This window comes from Phoca vitulina, unplaced genomic scaffold (assembly GCF_004348235.1).
Source record: "Phoca vitulina isolate PV1807 unplaced genomic scaffold, GSC_HSeal_1.0 scaffold67, whole genome shotgun sequence".
Taxonomy (NCBI): domain Eukaryota; kingdom Metazoa; phylum Chordata; class Mammalia; order Carnivora; family Phocidae; genus Phoca; species Phoca vitulina.
This window is the reverse complement of record NW_022589770.1, coordinates 14,195,986-14,219,120: the sequence shown is the minus strand read 5'-3', so window position 1 is coordinate 14,219,120 and position 23,135 is coordinate 14,195,986. Positions and strand designations below refer to the sequence as shown.

At 40.1% G+C, this 23,135-nt stretch overlaps 1 protein-coding gene and 1 long non-coding RNA gene across 3 annotated transcripts in view; one reads left to right on the top strand and one right to left on the bottom strand.

Moving 5' to 3' along the window:
• Positions 1-1,155: 1,155 nt before the first annotated feature.
• Positions 1,156-11,151, bottom strand: LOC116624485. The gene is made up of 3 exons (XR_004297902.1): positions 9,838-11,151; positions 7,980-8,108; positions 1,156-1,256 (listed from the first exon to the last, which is right to left on the bottom strand). It is a non-coding gene; the product is annotated as an uncharacterized LOC116624485 (long non-coding RNA).
• Positions 11,152-11,290: 139 nt separating this feature from the next.
• The window catches only part of UHRF2 (ubiquitin like with PHD and ring finger domains 2), a 91,639-nt gene continuing 79,794 nt past the window's right edge, over positions 11,291-23,135 (top strand). For both annotated transcript variants that reach the window (XR_004297892.1, XM_032392290.1), the window contains exons 1-2: positions 11,291-11,807; positions 17,462-17,695. Coding sequence is in view for 1 of the 2 variants with exons in the window: in XM_032392290.1 (XP_032248181.1) it covers positions 11,655-11,807; positions 17,462-17,695 (387 nt within the window). In the remaining variant the exon portion in view is untranslated. The remainder of the gene's footprint in view (positions 11,808-17,461; positions 17,696-23,135) is intronic.

Below are 23,135 nucleotides of genomic sequence, written 5' to 3'. Positions count from 1 at the left end.
AAAATAAAAATGTTTTTTTTAAAAAAGGGATTGATAAGATGTTGGTTGAAAAAGGGAAAAAGAAAAATTCAAAAAAAAAAAAAACAGTTAAAAAAAAAATTAACTTTGACAGACTAAAGAATCATGGTAAAAAAAAGCCATGAATTCTATGTGCATTATTACCCTAGTGCTGGAGTTCTGCCGTTCTCATTGATCAGTAAACTTGGTCTTGGCTGGGTGTTCTCGCTGATCTTCTGGGGGAGGGGCCTGTTGCCATGGTTTCCAAAAGTCTTTGCTGGAGGCAGAATTGCCCCACCCTTGCCCGGTCCGGACTAAGTAATCTGCTCGGGTTTGCTCTCCGGAGCTTTTGTTCCCTTCAAGCTTTCTGTACAGGTTTGGAGGCGGAGAGTGAAAATGGCGGCCTCCCAATCTCTGCCTCGGAGGAGCTGAGAACTCGGGCCCCGCTCCTCAGTGAGCCCCCAGAGAAAAGCCGCCAGTCACTCCCGCCTCCCCGGTCTCCGGCCACACTCCGTGCTCACCTGGCCTGTGACCACGCGTTTCTATCTCTGGCACCCGACCCTGTGTGGAGTCTCCAAACCCAGCAGATTCCTGCGGTGCGCTCCCGCACCTCTCCTCCCAGGGGAGGAAGGGGAGTCTCCCCGGATCTGCTGCTTGTTCGGTCCCTGCTGGAGGAGCAGTGGCCCGACTGTGCCGCGGATCACGGTTTATGGCAACCCCGAGCTGAGAGCCCGCGCCTGGGCTCTGTCTCTGCAGCCGGCTTCCCCGCTCCGATACCTGGGAGCTCTGCCACACTCAGGCAGCCCCGGTCTTTCTGTGACCCCGAGGGTCCTGAGACCACACTGTCCCACGAGGGTTCCACCCCTCACTTAGCCACCGGAATGACGTCCCTCAGTGGAGCAGACTTCTAAAAGTTCCGATTTTGTGCTCCGTGGTTCTATCACTTGCCAGAAGCGGCCGACGGAGGCCCCTCGCCCGCCGTCTATCCTCCCGAATATCACCTCGGATTCACTTCTCCGCACATCCTACCTTCCAGAAAGTGGTCACCGCTTTTCTGTTCAGAGAGTTGTTGCTCTTCTTTTCTTCGATCTCCTGTTGAGTTCGTAGGTGTTCAGATTGGTTTGATCCCTATCCAGCTGAATTCCTGAGAGGAGACGAAATCCAGGTCTCCTACTCCTCCACCATCTTGCCAAGCTTTTAAATTTCTTTATCTTTGACCAGATCAAACTCTTATACTGGACTTTCTCCCTAATTAGTCTCTAAAAAAGGAGGGAGAAGAGTGGAAAGTTAATTTCTCAATTCAGATCAATGCTAAAGCTAGAATTTTCATTTTCATTTATACCACCCATAGGTAGACATAAAAAGTCCACTTTTTCTAAGAAGGATATCCATATAACTATGTGTGTATAGGTATATATAAACATTCAATATACATAAAATGAACACCTCATAAGTAAAATTTTCCATATATAAACTCTCCTGTGGCCACTATCCAGATCATAATATAGAATATTACTATCACCCAGAAGTTTCTCTTGTACTCTCTCAGTCAACACCACCAATTCCTTTATTCTCCAAAGTTTTGACTTCTAACACTATGGATTAAATTTGCATTTTCTTGAACTTTATATAAGAAATCATACAGTATATACTTTTTGTGCCTGGCTTCATTTACTCAACATAATGACTCTGAGATTCATTCATATTGTGGCATATATTAGTAGCCCATTCTTTTCTATTGCTGTGTAGAATTCCATGGTATAAATATACTACAATTTGTTTGTTCATTCTCCTATTTATAGATATTTAGGTGGTTTCCAACTTGGAGCTATTATAACTAAAGCTACTACAAACATTCTTGTACATATTTTGTTGGACATATGCATTAATTTCTGTTGCATATATACCTATGATTAGAATTGCTCCTAGGGTAGGTATGTAGAAACTGCCCAGGTTTCAGATTTGGTTGAATCAATCTGTGTTCCCATCCTGCAAGGTATGAAAGTCCCAGTTGCTCTTTATTCTTGCTACCACTCAACATTGTCAGTCTTTATCTTTAGTCCATTCTCCTGGGACCTGTGGTAAGTTTTAAGAAACTAAACATTGTTGTGATATTCTTAAAAACATTTTTTATTGCTATGGATATAAAACAAAACAATAATTCCTAACATCTTTCAGATTGTACCATGATATATTCTAAGGGGTCACTCAAGAAAGTATATAATTTTGCCCTAGCTGGGATTAGATAAAATGATACTGTGTCACAAATTTGAGGTAGATCAAAGTTTACTAGCACCAACCAGTCATGTGACAAGAAATTCAGCCTGAACCAGCAAATATATGAAGCGCACTTACAGTAGCAATCTGTGGTTAGACTGAGAGATTGGTGGATTATAAGAAATAGAGTAACAAGCTTACTAATGCTATAAAAGATTACCAATGGATAATCTATTACATCTAGGATTAATAGATGGTGTTTTAGATAAATTACAAAATGGCCATAATTATTTCCCTCCCTACCCCTTTGCAATGAGTCTTTGCAGTTCCTCCTGTCAAGAAGGGGAGTCAATTCTCCCTCTCCTTGAATTTGGGCTGGGCTTGTACTTGATTTGTTCAATAAAATCTGATGAATTGACACTGTGCCAATTCTAGGTCTAGGCCTCAAGAGGTCTTGTAGGCTTCCACTGGCTTTCTTAGAACCCTGCACATCTACCATGTGAATAAACCCAGGCTAGACCCATATGGTTCAGTGACAGATCATTTCAGGTAAGGCCATTCTAAACCAGCCAGCCATCATCTGAAACCTGAAGAACCATTTAGTTGAGCCTAGTCCAAATTCTTAACACATAGAATAACGAATGAAATAAATGGCTGTTGTTTTAAGCCTCTAAGTTTTGAGGTGGCTTGTAATGCAGTAAAATCTAACAAATACAGGAAGTATATCACAAGTACTTGATGAAAAAAAAATTCTTATTTATTTATTTATTTGTCAGAGAGAGAGAGAGAGACCAGAAGCAGGGGGAGGGGCAGAGGGAGAGGGAGAAGCAGGTTCCCCGCTGAGCAGGGAGCCAAATGTGGGACTCGATCCCAGGACTCTAGGATCATGACCTGAGCCAAAGGCAGACGCTTAATGGACTGAGCCACCCAGTGTCTCGGAAAAAAATTCTTAATTATCATTATGAAAAACTCAAACACAATTGCTTTTGAGTCCTGCCAATAGTTGCTACTGCTGATAATGGTACTTAACATTCACTGAATGGAATGTCAAGTACTTGCATATGATATCTCATTTATTCTTACCATAAATCTATTAGGTAAATAATAGATTACAGTTGAGAAAACTGAGGTTTGCCTCACAGAGTTGACTCCAGAGCTGACTCTAAAGCTTAAGCTATCAGCCACCTCACCACCAGCTAATCACTAGTGGTTTATTCTAATGCAATATTACTTTTCCTGCTCATTACAATTTAGAGATAGGAAATCGATAGTCAAGAAAAACTATGATCTTGCTCAACCCAGTCCCTGCTAACTCTTAGTCTAATGTAGTCTTTTGCTAAAATTTTTTGTAGTTTATAAATTATATTAAATTTCACAATAAAAAATCTTCATGGTAGTTTATAAAAGAAAATATGTAGGGTAAATATCCTTTAAAAATTCTCATTCAACAACCTAAAAGGGATAACAAAATTTCCTCACTGTATGGAAACTTTATAAAAATGTATTTTTTTAATTTTAAAGATTTTATTTATTTATCTGACAGAGAGAAGGACAGCAAGAGAGGGAACACAAGCTGGGGGAGTGGGAGAGGGAGAAGCAGGCTTCCCGTTGAGCAGGGAGCCCGATGCGGGGCTTGATCCCAGGACCCTGGGATCATGACCTGAGCCGAAGGCAGACGCTTAATGATTGAGCCACCCAGGCACCCCTAAAAATGCAATTTTAATAGTACAGTTTTATAGGGAGTACATAGATATATTTGGTTTATTTGTACAGTGTAAATATCATTTTAGGTACCAGGAAGAAAATGAGACTATTATATCACTGTAAATATTTTTGCAATTGTATTGTGATTTTTTTTTCTTTTGGCTTTACAAAATTGTGTTTTAGATTTTAAACTTAGAGTCTGGGAATGAGCAGAGAGAAGGCAAATAGTAGATCTTTCTGAGTTTTGGAAATCCTCTGGGATTTCATAAGAGGATAGAAAGCTCCTTAAAGTGCCTTATAAATATTATGATTTGCTTGTTGAACTAATGAAACACAAAAATAATTTAGATATATGCAAATCTGCCAAGCAGAAGTTAGCACTTCATAATTCATCTCCATCTTAAGCTGACTGGAACCCTATCGGAAAGAGCTTCTTCAAGCTCATAAACCCAAATCCATAAAATGGACTAAAAATGACAACACTGCTTCCCATTCCAAATTCTTTATTGTCTCAAATCATCAACAGAATCATTCGAAAACCAGAATAAATTCTATTGACAGAATGCGTTCAGATATTGTGGGGAAAAAAAAACAACAGAAGAAATTAACCATTATCAAGTGCCTATGCAAAGAGACTTTGTCTCATTTGGTTCTTGTGGCACTCTATTTCAGATACAGAAATCAAGGCTCAGAGAAATTAAGTAAGTTGCCCAATGCTATGACACTGACAATTAGCAGATTGCAGTCAAATTCAGGTCTCTTCGATTCTAGAGCCCATACATGCTACATACTTTCATTAAACTTCATTAAATAAACTAATTACTAAATGGATATGGATCAGTTATAAAGGATTTCTTGCTCATGCAAATCAGCAAAATAATGTCAACATGTGTTTTCAATTGGAAAATGGGGGGAAAACACCTTTCTATAGAATGTATTTATGTTAATCACCTTTCCCCTTCACAGGCAGTAATCCTCATAGCAAACTAAATACATTAGTGAGATTGAAACACTGTATTTTTTCCTCTGTACTAGTCTAGACAAAAAATCTATTTTTTATTACCTCAATTTTCTTATACTTCTTCATAAATAGCAATTAGTTTTAAAGGCATTCAATCTCTTAGTACCTGGAAATTCAGATTATAAGAAAATGTAGAGCAAAGTTTTCTCTATACAAAAATTATAGTTATTTGTATAAAAGAATACATGATTTACCTACTTCCCTTCAAAGAGGACATAGGAGGACATGAAGAAATGTTCTAGGTTGAGGTGGGATAGAATGATGAAGAAAGTGGTATCTCTGCCTTTAGAGGTCTGCAGATTATGTAAATTTGTTTCTTGGTCCAATTAGATACCTGAATAGACTCTAGATAACAACCACGTGTATCTAGGCACCAAGCACTGACTTTTGTGTTGGAAACAAAGATAAATAGACTAAGTCCCTGTCCTCTAGGGAATCAAAAATTTAATGGGGAAAGACAGTTATGCAAACAAATTACAGCTCTGAGTTAAGTGTTAGAGTAGAGACATGAACTAAGTTTGAGAATACAGGTGAAGCATTTCCTTCAGCTGGGGAGTATCAGGAAAGTCAGCCTGGAGGAAGTGGCATTTGAGGGAAATCATGACATAGGTGTTGAAATTTTCTAGGCAGAGAAGGCATGGTAAGAAAGAGCCTGGGCAAATTCAAAAGAGGGTGGCCAGAGGGGTCTAAAGACAGGGGTTTACTGACCTTTACCCTCAAGAATAAAAGGTGAAAACTAGAGTCCAATGAGGCTTTCCACAAATCAAAATTTAGTAAAACTGCCAATTTCACTCTTAAGTCAGTGTTGCTCAAAATTTCTTAAGGCAAAGGAATATGATAAGGATGGGGTTGGCGATGGGTTATAACCTAAAGTAACGTTTAGGGAACATGAGATATTTGTAGTGTTATAATTTTTATATTAGATCTGGGGTCAGCAATTCTGCACCCTGCCACCTATTTTCATAAAGTCTTATCAGAACAAAGGCACATTTATGTATTAAGTAGCCGTTTTTGTATTACAAGTGTAGGACGAAAAGTTGCAAGATATCATCTGTCCACAAAACTTAACATATTCCCCATCTGAACCTTTAATAGTTTGCACTAGAGCTATACGTTAATGCAAATAAATCTCAGAAAAATAATATTGAGTTAAAACGTTTCAATGTTATAAAGAATCATGTTATATAAACTGTAAAAAGACCTCAAATTTACTATTTTTTAGAGATACATGCATTAAAAGTATAAAGACAGGCATGGCAATAATAAATACTCAATTCAAGACCATGTTTCTCTCTTTGGAAAAGAGAGAGAATGTAAGCAGAGAGGGATTTTAACTACTCGAAATGCTTTATTTCTAAAGCAAAGTGGTGAATACAAAAGGGTTTATACTATTCTCTATACCTTTTTTGTATGACTGATGTATTTCATAATTTAAAAACTCTTTGGTTATACAAAAAAAGAAAGATGGAAGAAATTAGACGGAGAAGTTATAGAAGTTTCTATTTCCCCAAAATGGCTGCAACAGTATCTTCCATCCCATATGTTCTTCTTAAAATATGACTTTTGACACCCCTCCCATCAAGAGGTGGGGTATGTATCCCCTCCTCCTGAAACTGAATGGGCTTTTATAAATGTTTTGGTCAAAAGAGTATGGTACAGGTGATGCTATAGGACTTTCAAACAAAGCCATAAAGGTGATGCAGCTTATACTTTGCTCACTGGAATTCTCACCCTTAAAGTCTTCAATTACCATGTTAAGGAGCCTGACTACTCTGAGGCAGCCATGCTGTGAGAAAGCCCAAACTAGCCCACATAGAGAAGTCCGTGGAGAAGTCCTGAAACTTCCAAGGGTGACATGCCTAGATAGTTCCCAATTGCTCTAGTCTCCATTCTTCCAGTTTTAGCTCCATCTGATTACAATAACATAATAAATTCTGAGCCAGAACTCAGGCTTTCCAACTGAGTCAATTTAGAACTCCTGTGCTACAGAAAATGTGAAAAACAGTAAAGGCACTGTTGTTATTTTAAACCTCTAACATTTGTTTCATAGAGCAAGTTGTAACTAGAATTGACCCCATCACTAGAAAATAGTTACCTGCCTCCAGTGGGGGAAATCTGAGCTGAATTGATCCAAAGACCCTCAGAGAGGAGGACCAGTTCTAGAAGAGAGGAGGAGTACCTGGCTGGCTCAGTTGGTAGAGCATGTGATTCTTGATCTCAGTGTTGTGAGTTTGAGCCCCATGTTGGGTGTAGAGATTACTTAAAACTAACATCTTTAAAAAAATTTTTTTAGAAGGTAGGAGAAAGCATGTGACTGAAAACATGGATAAACTGTAAGTCTTTAGTGAGAATCCCAGGTCCCCACTTCTATCTGAGCCATCAAAGAACCAGTGAGAGGCACTCATTGCAGGAAGGACAAGGATTATTCTCTAGACAAAGTGAATGGAGAAGCCTTGAGAGAAACAAAAGAGGGACAGCTGAAAGGCAAAGAACATTGTCTAAAGAGGAAGGACACAGGAGTCTAAGCTCTAACACTGTTATTCATTGATTACACATCCTTATCCAAATCATTTTCTTATTTGTTAAAGAGAAGATAGACAGGAATGATCTCTAAAGCAGATGTCCACAGTAAAAATCTGTGATTCTATTAAAAAGGAGCATACCCCTTAAAATATAGCTAATTTAAGTAATGAGCCACAATATAAAGTATTTTTTTGTCAATGGAAATTTTAGTTCACTTCTCATAACATGTAGTTCTCCTTCAGTTAAGGTACTTTAATGACACCCCCCCCCCCACAACACACACATACACTTACAAGGGACCAAATGAAAGGGTATGGGCCATGATACAGAAAACTGAAGGAATATGCATGGATCTAGGACTGTAGAACTGTTAACAATCTGTAGACCCAAAGCAACAAGAGAAACGAAAGGTCATGTAGAGTAGGCTACTTTAAGAGGAGTAGTGACTTCCCAGGAAGGCAACAGATAGCTAGAGATGAACTTTCAGGGGGAAAGCCAGTGGAATAAATATACTGACCTCATTCCTTTAGTTTTCTATTTGTGCTTCCTTCCCAGTGGCCAGACTCAACTAGAAGCCTGAGAGCACTGATTCCATTGATGTATTCCTTGCCATTGGACTCCAGGACAGCAAGCAGGTAGAGTGGCTCTGGTGGAGAAAAAGGAAGACCACCAACATAGAAGTGCTGATGAAAAGGTGCTAATCGTAGCTTCAGAGAGCAAATTGAAATTCTCTTTTTTAATATACATAAAAGTTGTTGACTATGGGACATTAGGTGCGAAAACTGGAGATATTCTGTGGTGTGAGGAGTCTAGAATAATTAGCTCAAAAATCAATCGTTTTCTGTTTTGCCTGTTTTAACTTGAACAAATTTTGAGTCATGACTGATGGCATAAATTTCAGTATTTGCTTTTTAGCTACATAAATAATTCCTCTTTTCTTTGCCTGTTCACATCCAAGTTGTTTCAGCTACTCATGTGATAATGAAGCATGTTATGTCAGAACTGTCTGATATTTTGGTTTTTGTCAGAGAACTTCTATCTTGCTTTTTCAACTGGGCAACTTTCTAAGTAGGCAAAGGCATGTAGGGAAAGAGGGGAAACCTTAGTTACAATATGTACTGTGTGGAGAAACACAGAAGGGTGTATTTTGTTACATATAGAATCACTATTTGCAATTACTTATTTATATCCTAAGTAACTTACTACACACATAAGCTTATGTTTCAAGAGGTAATTAATTTGGTCTACACAGGACAAATATATCTCTTCTGGGTCTCACACCTCTAAATCCTGTCCTACCAATCCTTTGGGATCTATATTGATTGGATTAACACAAATCCTATACAGTCCAAGTAGATACCAATTTTGACAGTTTTCCCCCCAAAAGTTCTCCACCACATTAACAAGGATAAATCCCCTCATGGGGGTGAGTACAGAAAGTCTTGACTAGTTCCTCTTTCAGAACTTTTCTACTTCCCTTCAAAACTTTGGACTTATATTTCCAATGGTCAGTTATACATCTCCATCTAGTTCAGTTAAGAGCATCCATTTTTCTCCCAAACTAGAAACCCAGGAATTAGTCTCAGCATTTCACATTTCCACATCCCTCATATTCACACATCTTACAAGTCTGGTAGGCTTGATTTTCTAGAATATTCTGGAATCTGCTCTTTCTTCTCTTATCCACTGCCACAAAATTTCACTGAAATTGACACAATTGCTTCTTCACTAAACTTTCTGACTGGTCCCTTAGTTTTTCCCTAAGGCATCCTTCAAAATTCCTTCTGTTATCTTTCCAAATGCATATTTAATGCATCAGTGGACTCCTTAAAATTTTAGTTTCTCCCTGGGGCCTGCAAAACTTACTGCTTTGAATGCTAATCTTGACACTCTGCCCTTCTCTATCTAGTAAACCTTTCTCTGATACACAATCTCTTCTGACCTGTAAAAATGCAAACTTTCTGTGTGTAAGCATTCTCTTCTCTTTAGGCATTCTCTGCTTATCTAAATCCACAAAAATAATTTATTGTGTCCTACCAAGGGATGGGTGCTATGCTAAACACTATACATTCATTAAATGTTATAAACACCATTTTACATTGAGGAAATTAAAACAAATAATTGGTCCAAGATCATATTTGAAGTAAACATCAAAACTGGGATTATAATTCAGATCTATCTCATCTATGAGTTGAACATTTAAATGCTGCCCCCATTACAATATACCATCTAACTTAGGTCAAGTTGTACCCCTATCCTTACCCTTCCAGATCATTCCAGTCCCCCTTCTTTCATTGCTAATTACTGTTTAAACTGACAACAAACTACTTAGTACTAAACAATTCTTTAGTATTTTCATCTTTTCTAAATCTTACCTGAACTAGGTTGTAAATTCTCTGTATGCAGAGAATTAAAGAAACTCTTAACATGTCTTCACAAGGGTATAATAGCATGTTCTTATAATAGCAAATAGCTATTCCTTACTGGGGCAGGTTAGAAGTGTGCTTTACATATCTCCATCATCTCATTTACACATGTAATGAATATTCAGTATTTGCTGTACTTAAATCAGGAGCAGATAAGATGAATTATATTTAGAAGATATAAGTGAATGTAAAATTTTCAGGAAGAGCAGAGACCCAAAATATGTGGAAGTATTCCATTTTTTCTGTCTCTTCCATGTTGGACCATCCTTTTTTTTTTTTATGTTACTTCTGGACTTCACCAGACCTGTAATTATTTGAATCGGTTATTACAAAATTGCTGCTCTACCTTTATGGTAATAATTAGCACCAGTCTGAATAGTCAAGTTATGGATTATGGCAAGTATAAAGTCCAAATTTTGTTATATATATTATTTTATAGCTATATCCCTCTATACAGCTCTACTTTCATATGTTCTCTTCCTTCTTATGAAGACATTTTCATTTTAAATAAACCCACTGTTAGGTAATCCCGCATTGGGCCTATTTCTGAGAATTTATTCCTGGTAGGATCTTCGGAGTTTTTTCTTCTGAGTTGTGTAGTTCTGCATCCTTTATAAGTGTTTTCCATGACCCTTCAATCCCTTAGGACAAAGGCGCACTGACAAGGAAGGTCCACAATCAGAAACGTCCGATTCTGGCGAGCGGCGCTCCAGGTGGCAACACCAAAACCTCTGTGGCCAAAGGTCCAGGCCTGAGCGCGTTGGATCAGAGAGAGCGATACCAGCGGGACCAGCGGCCTGCGACCTGAAGCCTCCACCTTGACCCAGCCGCGGGAAACCACAGGAAGCAGGTTTCCGCGCGAAGACAGCATTCGGGCTCGGCGGGAAATTCGGGCCCAGTAGGAAGTTCGCGAAGCAGAAGGGTCCTGGGTCCTTTCCCGGGCGGCGGACTCCGCCGCGCCGCGGGGCGGGCCGTGTTCGGCCGGGCGCGGTGGAGCAGGCTCACTTCCTTATGTGCTTTCTCAGAAATTTAGGCCGCGCCCGCCCGCACCCCCATTTTCATGATCATACAAGCGCACGTCAGAGTTGCTTTTTTTGGATGTATTTTTGAGACCACAGAAACCGTAACCGCTTAGGCCTGAGGAGTCGCTAGCCCCCTGGGTCCCAAAACCAAGACTAAAACGGGAACCCGTGCGGTGGGCTTTGCAACCGCGCGAAACCCGAAGACTAGAGGGCGTTTCCAGGGCCCAGGTGCAGTAGAAGCGGCAAGTAACGGCTCTCCGCAGCCCCGCCCCTCCACCCCGCCCTCCCCGCCCCCGCCCATTTTAGTTCTCTCGGGTCTGTAGCCTTCTCCTCCGCGCCTCCCCACCCCCGCTGCTTCCTCTTTAAGGCGGAGCCGGCCGTCGATCTCGCGAGATCCGGGTTGGCGCCGTGACCTCCATGTGGGAGCTAGAGCTCTATAAGTAAACACTCCGCGCGGCGCAGACAAGGCTTCTTCCTACTTGTGAGGTGGGGGTCTGCGGTAGTGGCGGCCCCTGCGACTGGTTCCGGTTTCCTTTCCTTCTCAGCCCGGCTGGGCAGGCGCGCGAGTTCGGAGTCGCCGCCGCTTGTGAGGTCCCGGCGTCTGGTCGGTTTCCCTCATTTGTGTGCGCGCTCGCCCGCCGCCCGCGGAGAGCCGGAGCCGCTGGGGAAGCGGGCCGGGCGGGGCGCGGCGTCCGGAACGCAGGGGGAGACAAAGCCGGGCCAGCCCCCTCTCCCGGCGCCAAGATGTGGATTCAGGTTCGCACCATCGACGGCTCCCAGACGCGCACCATTGAGGACGTGTCTCGCAAAGCCACAATTGAGGAGCTGCGCGAGCGGGTGTGGGCGCTGTTCGACGTGCGGCCCGAGTGCCAGCGCCTCTTCTACCGGGGCAAGCAGGTGAGGCGAGCCCACGGCACCTCTCGGGAAGCCCGGGGAGAGGGCTGCAGGGCGCCGCCAGAACGCGTAGGTTGGGCGGGCCCGAGAGCTTGGTGCGCCGCGTGCAGAGAGAGCACCTGGCTCCACTTCGGGTGGGCAGCCCGCGAGGCTCAGAGTGCAGGCCCAGGCCCCGCCGAGGGGGCGCAGCGGGGTCCCTACGAGCCCCAAAGTGCAGGTGCGCCTGGCAGGGTCAGAAGCGGAGGCACCCAGAGCGCAGAGACCTCACCCCCCTTTCTCAGCCGGTCAGTAGCCTCTGGCACAGCCCGCCGGAGCGCCTGGGTTCCCTAGCTTCCCGCGCTCTGCGGGGTCGGCGCCCCTGGAGGCGGGGAGGGCAGCAGGCTCTGGCGGCCATGCCAGAGTGCTAGTGGGGAGGGCCGACGGCTCCGGCTCCCGGCCCCGCTGACCCGGCTAACGGCTCGCATTGCTTCCGTGGCTCCTCTGCGCTCCCGCCTCCCAAATAGGAGGAGGGAAACTTAGAACTCGCTTCCTCTTAGGCTCAAGAACCCTAGGCTGACTCTTCACTGTGAAGGGATTTGAACACACTGAAGATTCGAAGGGTTTACAAAACTTCTGGCTCCTCTTCTAGAATTGGAATCTGTCTTGAAGATTAGAGACTTGGGCTGAAGGAGCGAGCTATTGATGGAATTCGGGATCGGGTTTAAACTCCCAGGTATAGGCAAGAAAGGGGGATTATTCCCAGAATGGAAAGGAGTATGAAAGACTGTTTTGCTCTTTTTGCTTCTCACCTTCTGATGTAGTCCTCCTCACACAAGCTTTTAAAACAGCAACTGGAGCATAGCCAGCGTTACATACTTGAAGGCTGAAAGTGGTTTGGCAGTGAGGGTGTCTGTGGGTGTCTCTGGTAGTTGTATGGTATGGCCATGCTCTGGCCCATTGAAGATTTTTCTTACCCGAGAAATCTATACCTAGAGACCCAAGCCTACCCAATTTTGTCTCTTCCCCCCCCCCCCCCCAAAGGTGGCATTCTCCAGTTGGATAGACCACAGTTTGGCTTCAGTTCTGTGGTTTGGAGTAAATGTAGCTCTTTGATTTGGTGGAAGTAGCGTTTTCCTATAGCCACAAAGGATTTGAAAGGAGTATTTTTCTTCCCTTCATAGGCTTAGCTTCAAAAACTGACCAGAAATGTCAGGGTAACGAGATTATACTCTGAGAGAGAAAGAGCCAGGGTTTATTTTAACTTGTTTTTAAATAAGTGATAGCATCTTTGATAGGTGTGTGAAGCTGTTTTATATTGATCCTTTACTGTTTGACTTGTAAAAACAGGTGTTCAATTATACTGTAAACTTTGCTTTTGAAATCATATGTGTTAAACACTACCTAGATTTATATTGCTATACCTCCAATGACTGATACCTTTTTATCTTTTGGTCAAAGATAAAAATTATGTAATCAGGTCTTCTGAATTTTATTTTTTAGCTAGGGATATAAGAGTACATGAATTGCTGGGATACTTTGGTGACTTCACAAGAGATAGAAATGAAGCATGAGAATGTGTTCCTGGGAAACACTCCTAAAGTCTAATGATCAAATATACTAAAAGAAAACATGGCACCTGGCTGTCTTGAGGAAAAAGTAGAAATTGAGTTAAATTCAGGTCAACAAAGTAGACTTCCAATAAACCAGGAAACTCATTCCGGATTTAGGGAAAAACTGTTGAGGATAATTACCCTTTTGTACCTCTTCCCCCAGGAGAGTTGCTAACTCACTACTTTGATTTCTTCAGCTCAATGATAAACCAGTAGGGATGAAAAATGGACCTTTGGTGCCCCATTGAGTTGAAGACAGAAGGAAGACACTGCTTCAGCTGTGTAGACTTCTTTGTGAGCTGAGGAGTAGCCATGGCAGTGATTATTCCCTCCATTCTCTCTTACTCTTTGGAGTTCACAGTCTATGGACAGAGTAGTAGATCTATAACCGACAACTACTGTATTGGCATCACAGGGCTGCCCCTAGCCTATAAAATGCCTTTGTGCTTATTTGAAAAGCACCCCTTTACTGCTATGTAGTGAAAAATGTCATAAATAAAAACAAATTTACAGTATCTGTGATGTAAATGGTACCCTTTACTCCTTATTCCCCACCCCTTTTATGTTAGGTTTGCTGCTTTTAGTCTTTGGTAAGGTATAGGCAAGAAAGAAATATCCACAACACTTGTGGATATTTATTATAGGTGCTCAGCTCACCCCAGAATTGCAAGTGGTTGAATTTAACAAGACCCCATGGGAGATTCTCATGGCCACCAGAGTTTGAAAATGGATGTTGAAGAATGTCAATCTCCTAATTTCTTACTATTCAAAGTATGGTCCCTGAATCAGCAGGACCTGCAGCATTAGCTTCACCTGGGAGCCTCACGCCTATTGAAGTAGAATCTGTATTTTTAATGAAGTCCCCAGGTGATCTCAGCGAATTAAATTTGAAAAGCAGAGTAATTGTGTAATTGACTCCACTTTTGAGGGTCCAAATAGAGGGCAGCAATTCAGGGCTATAGAAGTTCTGGTTAGAGTAGGGTAACCTTACTTGGATATTACTCTGGGAGGTTGAGCCTGCATCCTGGGGATTAGGTCTTTAAGGAAGAGTTATGTTGATGGATCTCTAAATATTTTGAGAATCCAGAGGTTTTTCTACTTTGAAAGGATTCTATCACTTCCTCTCATTCTTTTGTTTATACCACTGTAGGTGGGACATGAACCAGAGCTGAAGGAAAACTTAGTAGTACCCTTTTGGCCCTGGACTCTTTATTTTTACACGGAACACAAAGTAAAAGCATTTGCCTATTTAAAGGGGAGAGAGAATGTGTGTGTCATATCTATATTATATAGATGACGTGAAAGACACATGAAAATTGTTAAGGGATGCAGGTCGAGGGCATTAAGTTATCAGTAACCCCTTGGGAATGACTTCTCTCACTGCCTTCTCAGGCATTGCCAGTTGGTGTTTGCTTCCTAGTTTTACTTTGCATCACTGTTGCAATTCTTGCTATTACCTGGAATCTCTTTCTTCAACCCAATACAGATGCAGGACTGAAGCCTGGCAAAAAACAAACACTCTAAGGCCATTCTTGCCCCTCTAGTATTTTAAATACTGTGCTCCCATCTTCTAGGATGGCAGTTCCCAAACATTTTCAGCTGTGAGACATCGATGGACTGTAGTTACATGCCTGAAACTCATGGGTGTTTGTGATTTCTAAGTGACTCAATCCCTTCTCCACTTGAGGTACAACATAAGTGACAATAACTTCCAGTGTGTACTTTCATTAAATTTGGGTGAACTTCACTACTTTTCAAGTAACAGTTCATTCCAACATTCTTCACAAAAGCCTAGCTGTGTGGAAGTTATTATGCAATGGATAGTAATCACTATTTTAGGAAAACTGGAAGAATACCTATGAATTAAGGAAGAAGTAGATAATCTGGGTAAAAGTGGCTGTCCTAGCAAGCATGAATAATTGAAGGAAAAGTTACATGTTAATGTGGGCCTAACTTCTACAATAGGGCCTCATGCCTTGGTATGCTTAGTGTTTTCCTAACTTAAGACATTGCTCTTCCTTTCAAACCAAATACCATTTGAAGCAGCTTATATTATTTTGACCAATCACTTAGTAGAAACTTGTTAGAGGGATTGAGTATAAGAATGTCCCCGCTGTGCCTCTGACTCTTGTGCCTCAGATTTTAAAGGAAAATTATGGAAGCACTTTGAATTTCCAATTATTTTACCACTGAAACAGCTTTCTTCATTTTGGGAAATGTCCTTTCAGTTAATTTGCATATTGTATTACTGGGCTTTTTGTTTGTTTTGCATGTTCTATACTGTTAAGAGTTTGTTTTTATCTTCCACTTAGACACTCATAATGTGCAACAGTTGCATGTTTATAATCAAGTTGTACTTTTTCAACAGTTCCAGAACTAGTATGGGCTTACCTTTTTTGGGGGAAAGGGGTATTGGAGAATGTCAAAATGAAGATGTGAATGTATAGGTTTTTTTTGGGGGGAGGGGTTCTTGAATTTTTCTCCAGGAGTTGAGGATTAGGTGGGAGTTGTGCTTTTGTTTTGTTTTGTTTAATAAGGTAAGCAGTATTAATCTCTAATCCCTGTAAGGGCTTACCTGCTTATTGATTTGGGAAACTCCTTAGGCTTATTTGGAATAAGCATGTAGACTAACCTGTGAGATATTGTCTAATTTCCCTATGGGAAATTTGTGAATTGTTTGATCCCTTATTGTAGTTAAAATTGTGAATATAATGTGTAGGATTTTGCTAGATGTGTTTTGGGACCACTTGAATTAAAATTATTTAGCATATTAGTTTATCATTTAAGGACAAACTCATTCTTCCCTTTGGTGGACTTTGGAAATATGGTCTACCTGTGTTAGGGAATTGAGAATGAGGACGGGTATTATATACAAAGGGAGGAAAAATGAACAGTGATTAAACTGGTAATGTTTCTGGGGAAATGATAGTTTTGATTTTCATGGAGTTTGGTTTTCTTACTGTATTATGGTAAAATGGCCAACTGAATTTTATAAAGAAACAAAATGGAGACTTAGTTTTCAAGGGTTTCTGTAACAAAGCCACCAAAACCTAGGTGGCTTAAAACATTAGAAATTTATTGTCTCCTGTTTCCAGAGGCTGTGAGTCTGAATTAAAAGTATTAGCAGGGCCATGTTCTCTCTGGTGGTTCTAATAGAGAATCCTTCCTTGTTTCCTTCAGCTTCTAGTGTTGCTAGCAATCCTTTGTAAATTCCTTGGTTTGTAGATACATTGCTCTAGTCACCTGGCTGCCTTCACATCTTCTGTGGTCCAAATTTACACCTTTCACAAGGATGTCAAATACAGTGGTTTAGGGCCCACCCAATTTGACCTAATTTTAACTTGATTACTGCTGTAAAGACCCTATTTCCAGATACCCACATACTGATATTTGGGATTAGGACTTTAATATAATGGGGAGGAGGGGTTGTCACTATTTAATCCATTGCAGAGACCTTGCCAAAATATGGGTAAGTTGCAAGATAGTTTATTCATTATTCATCCTGGAAGGCTTTTCATGGTACAACTTGACAACCTTTACAAATGGATAGAATTAGAGAACTTTAGACAAGTGGAATAGCATGAACAAGACTTGTAATTCCTGCTTTAATTATTTTCTGCTTGATTTTTTAAAAAAAATTACTGACAGTGCTTCAGAAACACAAAATTGTTAACTTAAATGTCTTAATGAACACAAGGTCATAAAACCACTCACCTTCAGAATTCACCTTTCTTGCAGTGGATTGAGGTACTGTTAATTTAAATAAAACTTGGTGAGAAACCTAGGGTTTTTCTGCCTACATGTTGAAGTCATGTAAGCAGTGATACATTTTTGGTTTCAGTGGCTGTGTTCCTGATAGCTAATATGGAATGATTCTCCACAATTTATTGAGGTCCTGAGATGCTGCTGCCATCAGAGGCCATAAAGTAATAGGAATGGTTTCAGGATCACTAAATTGCATTGCTATGAATTTTAATAATTTGGCTAGGACATTTGGGTGACTAAAGATGTAGAAAGATCAAGTTTTGAGAGAAGCATTTTAATCTTTTTTTTATCCTTTTTTTCCAGTTGGAAAATGGATATACTTTATTTGACTATGATGTTGGACTGAATGACATAATTCAGCTACTAGTTCGCCCAGACCCTGATCTTCCTAGCACATCTAAACAGATTGATGTACAGGCCAAACCCTGTTCTAATAGCCCACCTAAAGTAAAGAAAACCCCAAGGGTGGGACCTTCTAGTCAGCCGTCTACATCAACTTGTGATTTTCTTATTGATCCTGGCATTGGGCTGTATAAGGTATGTTGTCTTCTTTAGACTTGATAGTTGTGAAAATAGAGATGTCTGTTCTCTTTAGTATGTTGCAAATAAGTGAAGATTGATTGTCATTTGAAAGTAAAGACTGAGCTGTTAATATTTTAACTTCTAAAAGTCTTTGAAAATTGTGCAATATGTAGATAAATGTATAAAACGTGTACGTACAACCTAAAAAATATAAAGGAAAAACCTTTGTGATTCCACTGAGGATAAGTAGAATAATGCCAATTCCTTTTTAAAGCCACTACCAGAACGTTATCTCCCTTTCTACTTAAGGGGTAAACTACTTATTCTATTCTGATCTTTTTTGTTTTAGTGTTACTTTTGTTATCTCTAAAAAATGTTTTGTTTTGCCTATATTTGAAGTTTATATAACAGAATTCTACTTTTTCTCAGCTTTGATTCTCATTTTATTAACATGCCATAATATATTTAATCAATGATTAATAGGGCTTTTCCCACTTTCACCTGTTTTGAACCTTCTTTGTGTATCCTGGTTCACTGTTCTAGAATTTCTTTAGGAATTGTTACCTAGAAATGGAAGTGCTGGTTCACTCACAGGATACTGCCAAATTGCTCTCCACTATGTTCTATTGGTCTGCTTGTGTATCCCTATGCTTGCTATTCTAAGTACTGTAGCCTAGTAGACTGTTACCTCCCTATCCCACATCTCCCAAATCTATTCATATTTAAGGGTGTCTTGGTGTTTGGCTTTTAACACTTGCATGTAAAAATTTTAGAATTAGCTTGTCAGACTCTACAGATAAGTAATAGAGGATTTGATGGGGATTGTATCTATAGAATAGCTTGGAGAATTGACAACAATGTTGAGTCCTTCATCCATGGACATGATAGATGTCTCCACTAACTTAGATCTTTTATAGCTTTATCAGTTTTCTCTACATATCTTATTTCTAGTGGCTGCGTTTTTAATGCTATTATAAATGGTTATCTTTTAAAACTGTGATTTGTTTGCCTACATATAGAAATGCAATTGGTAGATACAAGGGTCAATACATATATCAACTTTTTCAAATTCTAATAAATTTTGTAGAAAAATTGAATGACAGTTTTGTTTCATCCTCTCCTATCCTTAAAACTGTTTTTTCTTAACTCTTACTGGTTGGGACAAATTGGGACCAAGACTCAATTTTTCAGAGCATTTTTAAGGCTAAAAATTAAAAATTAGTAGCTGAGGTAAATTAAGAAAATGCAAATAGAGATAATTTTTGATCTGAGGAAAAATGGAAACAAATCCATACGTATAGAATCAAGAAAACTGGCCAAGAGCTATATGTCAAAACTACCTGGCCTAGATGGCTACCCTGATGAATTACCTTAAACCTCTAAAGAATAGATAATTATCTAAATTGACCCACAATTTAAAAAAAAACTTCCCATTGTTTTTTAAATTTAATATAACACTGATACTAAAATAGAGCAAAAAGCACCCCAGTATCATTACATATTGATGTAAAACTAAAATTATATTTAACAAATAAAATTATGACTATGTGTTAAAAGCACAGAATATCTTGACCAAAGATAGTTTGTCAAGAAGTGGGATAGTCCATTATTTGGATTTTTTTTTTTTTTTTAAATATATAGAAGTTTCAGGTATATAACTATCATTTGCCTTCTAAAATTCAGGTTTACAGCTTTATAATTTGATACACTACAAGGTGATCACCACCATAAGTCTAGTTACCATCCATTACCACACAGTCAACCCCTCACCCATTTTACCCAACCCCCAATATAGTAATATTAATATAATTCATCATAGTAATAAGCCAAAAAACCCAAATGATCTAATCTAAAAAAGAGATCCGTTTCTGATTTTTTAAAAAATGCTTTGTAAGTGGAACAGATGGAATAGATGAATATTTTAAACCATACCAGCATCATGCTTATTGGTGGGGAAAAGCCAGAAGCATTCCCATTAAAGACAGGAGCCAGACAAGGAAGCCAGTTAATGCTGTTACTTAACATCTTTCTACATGATGGAGATAGGCAGGAGAACAACAAAGTGTAAATACTGGAGAAGGCAAAGTTATTTATGGATATCTGCAAAGTCTAAGAAGATAAACATATTAGAGCATTATGAGCAATCAGTAAGGTAGTTCTTTAAATACCAATAGCTTTCCTTGCTACAATCATTTAGTAAAAGAAAAAAATTTATGATAAAAAAATGTAAAGTTTGGGAATAAATTTACATGATATGGGTAAGACTTATATCAGCTAAAACAATGCTTTTTATGTAGTCAAAATTTAGAATTTTTTAAGATTTGAGATCGGAAAAAAAAAAGGATTTGAGATCGGAGCAAGCGTAAGTGGGGAGTGGTGGGCAGAGGGAGAGGGAGAAGCAGGTTCCCTACTGAGCAGGGAGCCCCACGTGGGGCTTCAGCCCAGGACCCCAGGATCGTGACCTGAGCCAAACATAGACCTCTGACTGAGTCACCCAGGTGCCCCAAAACTTAGAATTCTTAATATTGAATGCCCACTTTCCATATTGTCCACATCACCTGTTGATATCATCCCTCTGAATTAACCAGTATTCTCTATGTTGTTTTCTTTTTTTTTTTTTTCCTTAAGATTTTATTTGAGAGTGTGTAAGAGTGGGTTGAGGGGCAGAGGGAGAAGTAGACTCCCTGCTGAGCAGGGAGCCCTATGTGGGGCTCCATCCCAGGACTCCGGGATCATGACCTGAGCCGAAGGCAGACACTTAACAGACTGAGCCACCCAGGCGCCGCTCTGTTGTTTTCTAAATAAACTTGTTTTAGAACAATTTTAGATTTATAGCATGATTGGGAAGATACTACATTTCCCATATATCCCACACTGGTTTGCCCTGTTAACTGATATTTTACCTTAATATGATACATTAGTTATAAATGAACCATATCTCCTTAGCTTTTATCTAACATCCTTTTTCTATTCCAGAATCTCATCTAGGATACCACATTATATTTACATTAGTGCTATACTAAATAGTTGTTCCTCTTGGCTGTGACAGTTTTTCAGACTGACTGTTTTTGAAGACCTTGATAGTTTCGAGGAGTACTGGTCAGAAATTTTGTAAAATACCCTTCTATTAGGATTCATCTTGTTTTCCTCATCATTAGACTGGATTTACATATTTTTTTGGAGGAAGACCACAGAGGTAAAGTGCTATTTTTATCACATTCTATCTAGTATACAAACTACCAACATCCTATGGGCTAAACCTTAGGTTTTTACATCAGTAGTAACTTATTATACTGTTGATGTGAACCTTAATCACCTGGCTAATGAGGTAGCATTTGTCAAGTTTCTTCCCTATGAGGTTACTCTTCCCCTACCCCTTTTTCATACTTTGTTCTTTGAGATGAAGTCCCTATATGCAGCCCACACATAAGGAGATGGGTTAGTTACAAACCACTTCTTGAGGGTAGATTGTCTACAAAATGTATTGAGAATTCTTATACATGGGAGACTTGTCTCTTTTCCCCCATTTATTCAGTTAGTCATTCACATCAGTAGGGATATTTTCCCCCGTGTCCCTTTGATATACCTCCGTTATTGTGGGGGTTTTTTGTGCTTTTGTTAAAGCACTTTCTTTCTGGCATTAGAAGATGCACCAGGCTCATCTTAGTTATTTCTTGCCCCGGTCCTGGAATCAACCCATTTCTTAAGGAGCCTTGATTCTTTTAATTGGAGAATGGTATTAGAAAGCAAGATCTAGGGTCTAGGTATGTTCCTTGCTACTAGAGTATCATTGCTTTTAGGGCCCTCAGCTGACAGACTAAGGAGGTGTGTGTGTGTGTGTGTGTGTGTGTGTGTGTGTGTGTGTGTGTACACACACATTTATATAGGAATTCCTGTATATCCATGTATCTATGTAAGTGTATAGCCATCTGTATGTTAAGCTTACATTATTTTAACTTTTTGGTTAAGGGCAATAGTTCAGAAGCTGCTACTTTTGACTTAATGTTTTGGGCAGTGAAGGCATGCATTTGTTTTCAAAGAGGGCCAATGTATATATGTATCGTAGGTCTGAGCTTAAGGTTAAGCAGTTCTAGTCAACTTAAATTCTTCCTGTTTAACAGGGATGCCTGGGTGGCTCAGTCAGTTAACCAGTCTGACTTTCGGTTTCGTCTCAGAGTCATGGTCTCACTCCCTGCATTGGGCTCTGCACTCATCGCAGAATCCGCATGAGATTCTCTCCCTCTCCCCCAACCCCCCGCTCGTGGGCTTGTGAGTACTTTCTCTCTCTCAAATCCATAAAAAAAAAAATTCTGTTGAGCATATTTCTCAGTACCCTGCCACGTCTCCAACCTAATGCAAAAAAGCATGATAAACTACTCTCAGCAGATCTGTGCTTTTTTTCAGTGTTAGTACTTTGACTATCAACTACTTCTAGTACCTAACTTTTTTTTAAATGTTTTTGTTTTTTTAAAAGACTGTATTTGAGAGTGAGAGAGAGCATACATGAGCCAAGGGGAGGGGCAGAGGGAGAAGCAGACTCACTGCTGAGCAGGGAGCTTGACACAGGGCTTGATCCCAGGACCCGTGGATCACAACCTGAACCGAAGGCGGATGCTTAACCGACTGTGTCACCCAGGCGCTCCTGTTTTTGTTTCTTTTTAAAGAGGATTTTATTTATAGGACATAGTGTTTTTTGTTGTTGTTGGGTGGTTTTGTTTTTTTATTTTTTTTAATTTTTTTATTTTTTTAAAGATTTTATTTGACAGAGAGAGACACAGCGAGAGAAGGAACACAAGCAGGGGGAGTGGGAGAGGGAGAAGCAGGCTTCCCGCGGAGCAGGGAGCCCGATGCGGGGCTCGATCCCAGGACCCTGGGATCATGACCTGAGCCGAAGGCAGACGCTTAATGACTGAGCCACCCAGGCGCCCCTGGTTTTGTTTTTTTAAAGTAGGCTCCATGCCTAGCATGGAGCTCAGCAGGCATGAACTCACTACCCTGGGATCAAAACCCAAGCTGAAATCAAGAGTCGGGTGCTTAACCGACTGAGCCACTGAGGTACCCCTGTTTTATTTTGTTTTTAAAGTAAGCTCTACACCCAGTGTGGGGCTTTAACTCACAACCCCAAGATCAAGAGTCACATGCTTTACTGACTTGTTGGCCAGTCACCTCTCTAATACCTCACTTTTTAAAAAACCCTTATATCTGCTATTAATATATAGCATAGAGATTAAGAAATTTAGCTTTGTCATCAGACTTGCTTTCAAATTCCAATCCACTTCTTCCCATTTGTACAAATGTATTAAGTTTTATATTGTCTTCCTTTCCTCATTTTGAAACACACATGAAATCTGGAACTTAAACTCTCAGAAGGCTATACTGTTGTTTGTAATGTTTAATCAGAGCTGCATTTAACCTGTTAGTTGAAGAGGCTAATAGATTTATTTGCTCTTTTTGG